The 14107-nt window shown below is 43.9% G+C and overlaps 1 protein-coding gene across 2 annotated transcripts in view; it reads left to right on the top strand.

Moving 5' to 3' along the window:
* ADAP2 (ArfGAP with dual PH domains 2) overlaps positions 1 to 14107 on the top strand; it is a 267951-nt gene that overhangs the window by 71068 nt on the left and 182776 nt on the right. For both annotated transcript variants that reach the window (XM_078654379.1, XM_078654378.1), the window contains exon 3: positions 3200 to 3291. In XM_078654379.1, the coding sequence (XP_078510505.1) occupies positions 3200 to 3291 (92 nt within the window). The remainder of the gene's footprint in view (positions 1 to 3199; positions 3292 to 14107) is intronic.

Here is a 14107-nt window from a genome sequence, read left to right as displayed (position 1 = left end):
CAATTACCTTCTGTCATGACAAGGCCAATAGACCTTTATCAAGGAAGGTCAAAGCTCATTCCACAAGAACAGTGTCGACATCTACGGCCCTTTTCGCTGGAGTGCCTCTAGAGAACATTTGCCGAGCTGCTACTTGGAAAAGTGTGCACACTTTTACCGAACATTACTGTCTGCAGTCGGCAGTTCAAGATGACACAGCTGTTGGTGATGCAGTGCTGCAGCATCTTCTTCACTAAGGTTGGAAAGATTATATATTTTAAACTTTACATGTTTATAATGCTGTCCTATCTGTTATATTTGAAGGTTTTGATGCATATGTTATGTTAACATGTTTTGTACTCTATTACCTTCCTGGTTGTGTGGGGATTGATTTATATTTTCTTTGTCTCCCACCTTCCTCTATCGACAGACATGATGTTACTGCTTGCTATTCTGATTCAGGCATGTGAATCTATGAAAGATACCCTAATACTGGATAAGAAAACGAGTTACTTACCTGTAACTACGGTTATCCAGTATTGGTATCTTTCATAGATTCACATGCACCCACCCTCCTCCCCGGTAGGGCAGTTCTGGCTATGGATACTACTTCTCACTTGTGCTGGGAAAATCTGAGGAGAACTGCCTGAGCTGGGAAGGTTCTAGAGGGTGAGGACAGCTGATTGGCTGAGGCTAATATTTCAGGTCTTTTTACATAATGATGTAGATAGGCTGCTAAGTTTTGAGGCCTAGTTAGGCCTTTAGGCTTTTCCAGCCTACTACAAGAAATTTTAGGCACTGCTATTATATATTTTATTTACCGTGGGACTCCCGCCTCGACGACGGGGAATGATTCAGGCATGTGAATCTATGAAAGATACCAATACTGGATAACCGTAGTTACAGGTAAGTAACTCGTTTTCTTATATGGTCGACCGCTTCCTGTCACTCTCCCTAATGCTGAGAGGGTGTAGAAAGGAAGAGTTTCGAATTTAAGTAGAGTGTGTTGAAGTGAAGTAGTAATGCAGATAAATAATGAATATGTGGATGATTGTAGATTTTGTAATGTAGGCTGTGAGGGAAAAGAAAACAAGGAATGGTGGAGGAAACTTGATTGGAAGAGGAGATTGTGGGGTTAGGAGAACAGGAACGTTTTGAGGATAGTTGTCCAATTCCATAAAGAGAGGAGGATTGTGGGAAGAAGGACAGTCCTTTGCATAGTGCCAAGTACATTGAAGGCAAGAACAATGATAGTTGTTTGCACAGTGCCAAGATAATTGATGGTAAGGGTTCTAGAAGATGCAGGCTGCCAAGTAAATATAAAGGTTTTGTTATGCATTATTAGTTGCTAGGTGGTTAGTACTTATTTTGGATATGTGTTACTCCTTTATGTTTTTATAGAAGGTGTTGCTTGTGGTAGTAAAAGGGAAGAAGATTGTAGTTTTATAGTTCTATTGTTTAGGGGGAAGGTATTTGGTAGTGTTAGTATGTTTGGAGTATGTGTAGTGTGTGATTTATGGATTTTAATTTGTGGTAGCATGTGATTGAAGGAGTCAGGAATGTTGAGTTAAGAGGATTTGGGAACAGCCACTTGGGACAGAGGAAGGAGAAAGAGCACCCTAGTTACTTTCCACGGTTGATCTTAAAACCTTTTGTCCTGGGTAAAAATATATACCAATTTACTCATGACCTTAACCCGTCATCATAATTATTACACTTTTTCAGCAGGATTCAGAGTGACTTCTCTTACGTTGTTTGCCTCTTTCTTATGCCACTGCACACCTGCAGAAACTGGCACCATTGCTTCAAATTTACTATGAGTCTCAGACAGAGGCTGAATAGAGGGCAGGATGATTTCAATGGGAGGCTAAAGCAGCACACAGAAACAATTCTCAGAACCTCTAAGACATGCAGCCTTGTGAAAACCACAGCCGAGGTGTGCCACATAGGGTGAAGCATATTTCAGCTACACTGTACAACTTTTGAAAATGTTAAAAATGGAAAAATGATTCGAAATGTCCAAATTGAAAAAAGTGAGTGTACCCCTAACCAAGCTCGCTTCCTCTACAAAGATTGATAAAGAACTACACTAAGAAAAATTATAAAAGACAAGATCCTATCACCCCCATTTTCTATATTCATAGAATATTATGACAAATTATTGGGCGAGGCCTAACCCAGTAGTAGCAGGTCAACAACTGCTTGCCTTGAAACTCATTGGATGACCCAAATAAGAGCCATTAGGACTGCTCAATGTGATCAAGATTCCATAAATAGCCGGTGGTTCTATTTTTATAATTTGTGAATCTTGAAAGGGAACATTAGAATATATTAAAGGTGATAAATTACTGGGCGAGGCCTAACCCAGTGGAAGCACGAACGCACACTGCTGCTTGCCTTGAAACTGTTTAATATGACCTGCCTCAGCCACATACCAAGACTTGAATAATGCCCAAAGTACGAGCCAATAGGACAGCGCAATGTGATCAAGATTGCTTAAAAAGCGGTCTGTTCTATTGTAATTTGTGAATCTTGAAAGGGAACATTCGAATAAATTACAGGTGATAACGTATGGGTACTGCTGGAGTTCCACATCATGGAAGTGTCAGAAAAAGTTATATCTTCCATTAAGTCACTTAGAGATGGTGCTTGTATCTGTTGTTTCCACATTTACAGAAGTAACATTGATGCTGTCAATTTAGAACTACCCACCCATACCTTTGTCTGGTGTCAAAGAAAGTCCAGAGATAATTTAATGGTTGCTTTTGAAACGATTGTTATTAGTGGGTATGTTTTGTTTTGATGTTACCTAGCCATACAGTACTGGAGCTGTGGCAGACTTGCAGCCTGAATGAGGAGTTTATCATGCATAGTGCTCTAGCTCCAAGAGCGAAGAAACATTTATCAAGGTCACTGGGGAGAAACATGCTGGGAGATGCGAGTAGTTCTCTCATTCAAAAGGAGAACTCAAAAGGAGAACTGCCCTATTGAAAGAACGCGGGGTGACAAATAAGATAATAAGTGAAGGGAAATGTAGTAAAATATGAAATTCCAATGATTCTTAACTGGAGAATAATTTAACCAAAGTCAAGTTGCTTAGAATTACTTAGGATCCAGACGAAACAAATTGTCTGTCAGTGGTTAGCTCCAGGCTGGCTGTTGACTGAATAAGTGTCTCAGATATTTGGTGCCGCTTTTTCAAGTTTTTTCTCTTTTGCAGAACATGAAAGAAAATGGGAATCTCCTAACTAAAGCGAAATATGAGGCAAAAGTCCCCCCGTTCTACTACAGACCGCGGCCAGAGGACTGTCTGTGAGTTACTAAGCTGATCTCTTCAATAGCTTTCTACAGCCACATGTGTGTTGTTCGTTCACGTGGTGTCAGACAAGGGGATGGTGTGGTGTACTCACAAAGACATGTCCTCAGAATCGAAACACGGTGGGTGGGTGCAATGTGTGCTTCTGCTTCATGCACTGTATGTGAACCCATGCAGTGAATAATGTACACATCGTACACATCTAGTGGATATTCATCTAAGCAGGAACCTACAGCATCGATCACATTCTTATGTATGGCTTCCTTAGAAGCAATTGTAGTGATTAACTAGCTCAAAATCCGTGGAGGGTGGTAGGGATGGAAGGCAAAACACACTCTGGCCAAATGGAGTGGCATGCAAGTGGGAAAGACTGATCTTGTGTTTATGATTCCGATTCCTGCAAAAATAGATAAAGTGCATGACATTTACAACAAAATTGTCACTATGCACTGGTTACTCAGTGCCCCCACCTCATTATGAATCAAAGCCTGAGATGTAGGCCCCCTGCGGTTCATGCCTGAAATGCACAAGCAAAAATCCCTGATCATCCACACTTAAATATTTCTACCTTGGCTCGCATGGGAGGAAATAGCTGCTGAAAACAATAACAGTTCCAGAAAATGATAAGGTAAGACTTCCTGTATTATTTAAAAAAGAGACTTTTGGACATATCCTCTAGATTACTTCTGAATAATTTAGTTTTCAAGCTGCTGTTTCCTGGCGAATATTAGCTCTATTGTGAATGATATTCACTATTCTGTGGTCAGAACTTTTACTCTGTTACATAAGAGCTGAAACTTGGCTTGCTTAAGAATGCTGACATCTGCAAGTGCACAAAAGTGTTTATAATTTCTCCCCGTGTTAAGATGGCTCAGGTACATTCCCTTAGTTGACATAATAATAGAATATTGTTTTTTTTGGTAAGTAACATACATTTTAAGAATATTATTTTTCCTATCCTATTCAGTAATTTAGGGCCGATTACGATGCCGGTCGGGCCGGCTTCTGTTGACCTGTCGGAGGAGGTCGGACTGCCACGGTCTCGTCGGAATTGGGCGGTCTGACTGCCGGATTACGATGCATGCATTGTGTACTCCGACCGACTGCTGACAGACCACTGACTCTGACAGCCTTTCCCCGAACGCCTAGATGTCAGATGGTGAAAAACAACAGCCACAGGTCAATATAGGGATCTTCGACCACTGTCCGGATTACGATGTGGGTTTCTGACAACCTGAATGTGGCGGCCCAGCCGACAACCTCAGTCATTGGAAACAAAGGTTTTGGGGTGCATACTCACCCAAATCTGCTTCTCTCCAGCAGTTTCCCCCGTGGACCCCTTTCTCCAGGTCCCCAATACACCTGAGCAGCTGAACCCCTGATGACTACGACCCTGTGGGAGCCGGAATCCAGGTAAGTCATTCTGCGGTATGTATCTCCAATGACTGGACTGTGCACATTCCGCCACACTCCAGCAATAGGGTACAGGGAGCACGCAGAATAATCCCACATATTTGGGCATATGTGTTACAATTTGTTTAGTTGTTATAACTTTTTTTAAATACAGTTTGTATTTATAAGTCATTTTTTTTGTTAATAGTAATTTATAGTGTTGTAGCAGGTTGTTGGGTTTGTAAGGGGATAGGGTGGGAAGGTAATAAAGTAATGAATAATTAACAATTAGCTATTGTTAATTAATTATATGATTAAATATTTATGATATAAATGGTTTAATACTGGTTTATTTACTTATATTGTAGGTGCAGGTTGCTTGGTTCGGTGGGGTATAGGGTGGAAAGTTAATTACGTGATTAACAATTAAGTGTTCATTAAATAGTTATAGTTTAAATAATTATATAAATTGGTTAATACTAACTAAGTTTAGTTATATTTTAGGGGCAGGCTGCTAGGTTTGTAGGGGCATTGGGTGGGAAGTTAATTTCATTGTTAATTATTTATTTAATTGGTTATATATTTTGTAAATTGATGATTTAATTGATTATTGTGTAAATTGTTTAGTGCTAATTTATTTTAGTTAAAGCTTAGGTGTGGGCCGCTGGGTCTGTTTGGGTGGCTCATATCGGAGTTTCCCTAATTCTCTGGCTCATCGCAGAGTCGAGTCCCGATCTCGATAGTTCAGAAGCTTGGCTATCACTGGGCGTGGTTGGGCGCCTGGAGGTGGCCGCGGGCCCAATGATCGATGTGCTTACTCGATCACAAACTGGTCCGAGAAGGTGTCATGGCCCAGTAAGGAGATGAGTAACTTTTCTGTGAAGTTTTTTACGCGTTGCGCATGGGGTGGACTCCGGCAGGCCCGTTATACGTATGTTGCTGCGACGGGATCGGGTTTCTAAATCCTCTGTTTTGTCTTGGAGTATGACGATGGTTATAGCCATTTGTTTCTGTACCTGGTCTGTCTCGGTCTGAGCTTCCTCAACCTCTGTAATCCTTTGTTCAGCCATATCTGTGTGTTCTGCTTGCATATCCAGGCGCTCCGACATCCTATCCATTCGGTATACCAGAGAGTCGATTTTCCAATCCATTGCCAACAGGCTTTTCTGTTTGGTTGCAAACATTTGCTTGACCTCATTCGGATCGGCCACTGAGTGGTCTACTCCAGAATCTGCCGTGCGCGCCCTCTCCGCCTCTTTGGCTTTGGTGCTTTTAGCGTCGAATGGAAGTCGGGTTTGAGGTCTTATCTACCCTACCCATGATGGTGGCTCCTGACTGGAGAGAGTGGAGGCAGTCCTTCCAGGATGTAGATGGTGAACGAGCCGTCCGAATGCTATGTGCGTCACTGTCTTTATAGCGCCAGGGGGCCGCCGCTCATTGGGAAGCACCTAGGAAACAAGCAGGCAGGAAACCCTGGGGGGGACCGCAAAGTCGTCCCGTGCCGCAATCCCCTTCAAACCTGATCACGATAGAGGTGCAGGGCACCTGCCGCAGCCGCAGCGTGTCTCGCCGTCAAGGGGGGACCCCCCACTAAGAGGCCGGGAAATTGCAGTGGCCCCCGCCTCCTCACTCTGCCAGGTGCTGAGATAGGCCGGGAAAGTCCTCTGCCATGAATGATGGTGGATGGGGGACCTTGGCATTTCCCACCACGAGTCTGCAATTAGTGGCAGGCAGTTGTGACCAGATATAGGGCCTCTCCTCCCAGCTGCGCGTGTCTCATTACAGATTGCAGGCCACAGTAAGGACAGGCAGCACCCCTCGTGCACACGCCGCCAGGCGAGTAGGTTGTGCGAAAGGGCAGGCCCAGCTCCGGGGATCCGGACGCTCCAATGGGGTCCCGCTCACATCCTCTGATGTCTATTCCACACGGGGCACGCCCTGCCGCCAGCGAGGTGCATGGGCTCCCCGCAGGTCTTGGAATGGGCAGCCAGGTCAGTGTTCGTGAAGCGAGGGACCTCTGCGCCACCTCCCAGGGACCTCCGCACGGCAGCCGCGGGCCCCGCCACAGTGCAATATGCCTGTGCAGCACGTCTAGGCCTCAGGCTGCAGGACTCCGCGCCGGCAGCAAGGGACCCCCCACAGCAGCCGGGGGCAGTCGTCTCGGATGGCTGGCAGCGTCGGAAGGCCCCCGGAACCCTCCGGTCAGTGTTGCAGGCAGCGGCGTCGCAGTCCGCCCTTTGCACTGTGAGTTTCTGTTCAGCGGGCACGCTACCCCCAACTTGCCTCTCTCCCTCGGCCCAAGCCAGCTGCGGCCTCTGGACGTTTCGCTGCCTCAATCTCCAACCGAGAAGTGTTGATCGGTGCCTTAAACTTCGCAGCAACAGATGCGTGTTCTGGCGGGCAGTTTATTGTCTGGATTGCCAGAATTCATATAGCGTGGTGCCGATGGCTCGCGGAGCTCTTCTTCTACATGGCCATCTTGCACTGTGGCAAGCTCCGCCCCCTTTAATTTATTAAAAAGTATGTAAATTATTTAATGCTGATTTCTTTTAGTCATATTTTAGGTGTGGGCTGCAGGTTTAGCAGGGGTGTAGGGTTGGAAATTACTTAAAATATATGCAAGTTAATTGATGTATTTTTTTAACATTATTTTGCTATTTGATTACAAACTATGTAAAATACTCAAGTTAATAATAATTGTATAATTGTTTTATTGGTTAATTTATTTTCTTATGGATTTTAGTATCTATATGTGTATTACACATATATTTTCAAATGTGTTTTACATCTTTTGGATGAGTTGGTACGGGAAGACAATATATATGTTTTTATAATATTTGATATTTATATTTAAGTTATTAATTGGTAATTAATTATGTATATCATTTAACAATTTATAATTTGTTTACCATTTTTAATTTATATGACAGTAAGTGTTTGTGAAAGTTTGTTTGCGCTATGATATTTGTTATTTGAATTGTTTTCTTGAGGTGTTAACTGAAATTAAAGCTATTACTAATGATTTTATCTTCTTTTTGGTAATTAAGGAATGTGAATTTATAATATCCAATTTTTTTCCCTTTATTTCTTTTTTTATATGTATATTTAACTTGTTTTTTTAAAATACACATATATATATTCATATATGTAGGGGCATGGATCCGTGTGCCAAAGCAAAGGTCTGATTGGCTGGCAGCACCTTTACAGAAAAGTTGCGGCTGCCATATTGTTTGTCGGGAAATGGTCCCCGGGTCTGAAAATTTCTGTGCAATGTGAATAAAGGGGTTAGGGTAGATGTGCCTTGACCCCATGCTTGTGTTAGAGGGGACCCATGAAGGCCTATAAATTGCTTTATAAAAAAATTCTCAGCGTCGGGGAATGTGGGGATCCCACGAGGTGCTCAGTGCGACCTCCGTCCCCTGTGGAACCGCGAATCCTGACACAGCTCATCACAGGTCACGCCCTCTTGTCCACCACTCTGAAATGTGTCTCCTGGCACACTACTGGTTAGGGGATGAAATCCCCTTGGATACTGAGGGTCCTTGGAGGCCAAGAACCTCTCCTGTTACCTCCAGTAAGTCCACACAGCGGGATTGCCTAGAGGTCATCTGAGGCCAAACACTCTTTCTCCACCACTCTGCAAACACCCCTCCTGGCGCTCTACTGGTTGCCGGATGAAGTCCCCTTGGATGCTGAGGGCCCCTGGGGGCAAATAAACCATCCTGTTACCTCCAGTGAGTCCTACATAGCTGAATTGCTAAGAGGTTGTCGAAGGACATGCCCCCTTTCTCCACCTCTTTGCAAACACACCTCCTGACACACTATGGTTGGGGGATGATGTTCCCTGGGATGCTGAGGGTCCTTTAGAGCCAGGAACCCCTCCTGTTGCCTCCAGCAAGTCCCACATAGCGGGATTACTGAGAGGTGGTCGGAGGCCCCACCCCTTTTCCACCACTCTGCATAGGCATCTCCTGGTGCACTACTGGATGGGGGTTGAAGTCCCCTTGGATGCTGAGGGTAATTTGGGGCCAAAAACCCCTCCTGTTACCTCCAGTAAGTCCCACACAGCAGTAGTGCTGAGAGGTCATCGGAAACCCCACCCCCTTTCTCCACCACTCTGAAAATGTGCCTCCTGGTGCACTACTGGTTGGGGGATGAAGTCCCCTTGTATGGTGACTGTTCTTTTGGGCCAAGAACCCCTCCTGTTACCTCCAGTAATTCCCACACAGTGGGATTGCTTAGAGGTAGCAGAGGACCTGCTCTCTTTCTCCACCACTCTACAAACGTACCGCCTCATGCTTACTGCTTGGGGGATGCTGAGGGTCCTTGTGGGCCAAGAACCCCTCCTGTTATTTCCAGTAAGTTCCACATAGCGGGATTGCTTCGAGGTTGATGAAGCCCCACCTCCTTTTTCCACCACTCTGCAAACGCGCCTCTTGGCACTACTGGTTGGGGTATGAAGTCCCCTTGAATACTGAGGGACCTTTGGGGCCAAGAACCCCTCCTATTACCTCTAGTAATTCCTACACCGTGAGATCGCTTAGAGGTTGTCGAGGCCCCGCCCCTTCTCCACCCCTCTGCGGCCACGCCTCCTGGCGCACTACTGGTTGGGGATAAAGTCCGCTTGGATGCTGAAGGCCATTGGGAGTGAAGAACCCCTCCAGTAAGTCCCACATAGCGGGATTGCTGAGAGCTGGTCAGAGGCCCCACCTATTTTCCTACCACTCTGCAAATGCGCTCCTGACGCACAACTGATTGGGAGATGAAGTCCCCTTGTAGGCTGAGGGTCCTTAGGGGCCCAGAACGCCTCCTGTAAACCTCTAGTAAGTCTCACACAGCGGGATTGCAGAGAGGTCATATGATGTCACTCCTCTTTTCTCTACCACTCTACAAACGCACATCCTAATGCTTACTAGTTGGGGGATGAAGTCCCTTTGTATGCTGAAGGTCCTTGAGGGCCAAGAGCCCCTCCTGTTACCTCTAACAAGTCCCACACAGTGGGATTGCTGAGAGGTAATCGGAGACCCCATCCCCTTTCTCCATAACTCTGCAAACATGCCTCCAGGCACACTGCTGGTTGGGGGTTGAAGTCCCCTTGGGTGCTGAGGGTCCTTGGGGACCAAGAACCCCTCCTGTTACCTTCGGTAAGTCACACACAGCAGGATTGCTGAGTACTGGTCAGAGGTCCTGCCCCCTTTCTCCACCACTCTGCAAACGTGCCTCCTGGTGCACTACTGGTTGGGGGGATGAAGTCCTTTTGGCTGCTGAGGGTCCATGGGGGCCCAATAACCCCTTCTGCTACCACCATTAAGTCCCACACAGCGGGATGGCTGAGAGTTCATTGAAGACCCTGCCCTCTTTATCCTCCCACTGCACAGACCCATACAGCCACTCACACACCAACTCACAGACCCATAAGGTCACTTTTAGGGAACTCCCGTCTTACATCAGGCATGACATGATCAGTGACATCACTGATGACATCACAAATGACATCTCAAAAGACATCACTGATGACATAATCCACAGAACCATTCATACATCCACTCATAACACCCACACACCTCATAAACCCACTCAAACACCCATACAACCACTCACACACCCACTCACTGATCCATAGAACCTTTCACACACCCATACAGCCACTAACACAGCCACTCACTTCCCACACAGCCACTCACTCACCATACAGTGACTCACACAGCCACACAGCCACCCATTCAACTACTCACACACCTACTTATTCACCCATACAACCAGTCGCATACCTAGTCACTCATGCATACAGCCTCTCAACAGAGCGACTCACTCACCATTGAAGACACTCACATAGACACTCACTCTCCTGTACAGCCACTCAGACAACCAATCAGTTAATCAAGATCCCACTCTAACAGCCACTCAGTCACCCAAACCTCCACTTACACATAGTCACTCATCCACACAGCCACTTACACAGCTACTTATTCACCGATACAGCCACTCACACAGCACTCACTCACTAATACAGCCATTCATACACCCACTCACTCTCCAATGTAGACACTCACACACCCACTCACTCATACATAGAGCCACTCATATACCCACTCACTCACCCATACAGCTACTCACACAGCCACTCACTCATCCATACAGCTACTCACACACTCACTCACTCACCTATACAGCAAGTCACACAGCCATACCCATACAGGTACTCACATACCTACTTATTCACCCATACAACCACTCACACACCACACACAGAGTTTAATATTTTTTCCACAGTAATAGGGTTATTCATGTGTATAATGCGTTTGAAATGAAGTACTTTCCCTACTGTTGCTTAGACTGGAGTAAATCTCTAACCACTCTAAAAGTCCAACCCTTTCCCAACTGGTGTGTTGTTTGGAGTGGTAATAGTAAATGTAACCCTTGCGGAGTCCAACACTGTCCTTACTGTTGTGCTGTTTGGAGTATGAATAGTAAATTTAACCCCTCTGAAGTCCAACTCTTTCCCTACTGTTGCATAAACTGTAGTCTGAATTTTAAATGATGCACATTGCAGGACAATGTGATTTTCATTTGGGTACAGAAAAGCTAGTTTTAACTATAACATAAAGGCATTGTTTAAACATGCATGGATGATTAAAAAAGATGAAAAATTCTGTTGATAGAAAGATGTTTAAAAAAATAATGAAAAAAGGGGATAGAATAAAAAGAAAAAACATTGGCAAAGTAAAGTATTGGCTCACCAGTCCTAGCAATGAAGATTGCTTGTTCAGCTGTTGTGCATATGTGGTCAGGTCAAAGTCCAACACTCCCCGTACAAGAGAGCAAATGGCTGAAGTGGGCTCATGTTGAATGCAGTGGTGGGTATAAACAAAATGTGAATGACAGATGAATAGAGCAGTGGCTGAAGAGGGTTGACACAACGCCCTCCTCTTAACATACGTGTGTGTGTTGTATCATTTTTATATTACATAAGGCTGGTGGGACACTAAAGCTGCCAGCAGACCAGACCAAAAATAAAGGTGTAATGGCTTTGTGGCATGGTGTGCACTTGCTATATTATTTAATATGCAGAATGCAACTGAGAATGTATCTGATGAGAATAAACTGGGTAGATTGTTCTACCAGTGCATAGCTGCTCGAAGAACAGTAGAGCGGATGTGGCTTCCCGGGTTGACTTGTAACACTCCTCCTTCTGTACTTCGATTTCTGGTGATCAGCCGTGAGGGTGATGCAAACCCTAGTTGTTTTCCTGTGATGTGCTTTAAAACTAAAAAGATTTTTTATATTGTTCTAATTACACCTAGCTGATAGAAAGCCCACATAGTGTTCTATTCAAATTACATGAAAAGAATATATATTTTGTTTTAATTTAAAACGTTTATCGCAGGCACTTGGATGATAGCATGTTTTCCTTTTCTTCTTTTTATATTTGTGACATAAACGTTATAAAAACATATTACCAATTGCCCTTGCTTGTCAGGGCCAGATATAACGCCCCAAAAATGAAGTGTTTGGCAGGAACTTTTTAAGATTTCTCTATAAAACAGATAAGTGACACTGGTTGTAGTTCGTATGTGAGCTTGCAGGAGCTTATCTATATATATGTTTAGAGGAAGCATAAAAGGTAACTGTACATTATGATCCAATACTGCCATTTAGAAGTTCTGGTGACATCATAAACCATGAGACAAAAAGCCAAGTGGATTATAAATGACACAAGAACCCCAAAATGGCAATGCAGGAATGTGTTATATGTTACCCGTTATGCAATTTTTATTTTTTAGTTAGCTTCAAAAATCTGTTTCTTCGAAATGCAGCTAACAAACGGCACTGATTGAAATTAGAATGTTGATGTTTTATTTGCCTTTCTTGAATAAATTGTTGATAAAACAATGGACATCGGAGAAGACCAGTATATTTATGTTATTCCGTGGCTGCAGCATTTCCCCGCATAATTATGGGTTTTCTCAAATAATATGCCACACATTTGCAAAAAATACATAACAATTGTTTGTAGCTCAAGTGGATGAAAATAATGCCACCGTAGAATGTGCTCTATATTTTGCATTTTTGCTGCATACTTTCTATAACCATGCCATGTAGTTTGGTCCTCCATGTTGCATAATCCTAGTAACCATGATAATGACAAACTCTGCAGAGTTGTCAATAGACTGTCATAATGGAGATGAATCCTTATTTCACAGACAACTGTGAAATATGTTCCATATGTCATGGCTCCCTGTGGAACATGGATGCGTAATTTAGAACAGTATTGCAGTTGAGGTATTCTGGTGACGGTTTAAACCATGAGACTAAAAGGTTGAGTGGTTTGGATGTCACCAGAACCCAGAGGTGGCAATATAGAACCTTTTTTACCAGTTATGTATGATTAAATACAGCTGTATTTTTGCACAGTTATCTTGGCAAGGCGATTTTCATCCTGACCTATTTTGACTCTAGGTGCTGGAATGCTGCTACACTCTCCCCAGTTTATGTGATCTGCCCATTACAAAGATCGCAATGTTGGGTATACTTCAGTAGTGAAAACGTCATATGCCACATATTGGTGGTAGTGCCCCCTTACACTATCTACGTGTGTATCTTTGAAAACATGGTTTGCCCTGTACAGTTGTACTCCCAAAGCTGTAGCCTTGACATGTCAAAGTAAACGACTTTTGACATGTGAACAACTCACATTCACTAAGTCACTCATAAATAGTTGTTTGGAGCACACAATATATGTACAAAGTGAGGCATACTTATTATGGAATTGGCAAGTCTTGCCAGTGAAAGGTTCAAAGTACTGTATAAGCGGAAGTAGCCTTTTCCTCATATAAAAGCCTAGGTAGGAATAAAAATCATTTTTTTCATAAGTTTACTTTAGGAAGGATTAAGAAAATAATAAGCACACGGTTAGCATACTTATCAGAAGTAAGTTTGTAGATTTATATAGCGCGGCTTATCACCCTTGAGGGTATCCAGGCAATGTTCATGGACATGGGGAGATTAAGTGATTTTCCCAGAATCACATGATGTTCCACAGACGCCAAGACACGAAGCCATACTCTCCCCAGTCCAGTTTATTGATGACACTGAGGTTTTGATAGTTGGTTTTTATAAAAACTGCTAATCTATGACTGAGACGGAGAAAGTCATTAAATCCGATTTACCAGGCAACCCTTACTCCAATACCAGTAATGCTCCCAATCAGTGCTCAAATGAGGGGGAGTAAGCCTGATTTGGCAGCTATCATTAAACCAGATCGGGGATCTGTCTAGCCCCAGTGGAATATCCTGAATTTGTTTCAGTGCAATTTGCTAACATTGGGACATAATTTAGCAGCTCCAGCACGGAATCTGCTTTCTGTATGGAGCAGCAATATGCAGGCGATGAAGGGAATTTCTTATTTTCTAATCCAGC

This window comes from Lissotriton helveticus, chromosome 7, assembly GCF_964261635.1.
Source record: "Lissotriton helveticus chromosome 7, aLisHel1.1, whole genome shotgun sequence".
Classification (NCBI taxonomy): domain Eukaryota; kingdom Metazoa; phylum Chordata; class Amphibia; order Caudata; family Salamandridae; genus Lissotriton; species Lissotriton helveticus.
The sequence above is the reverse complement of the archived record's forward strand: the minus strand, read 5'-3'. Positions and strand labels throughout refer to the sequence as shown.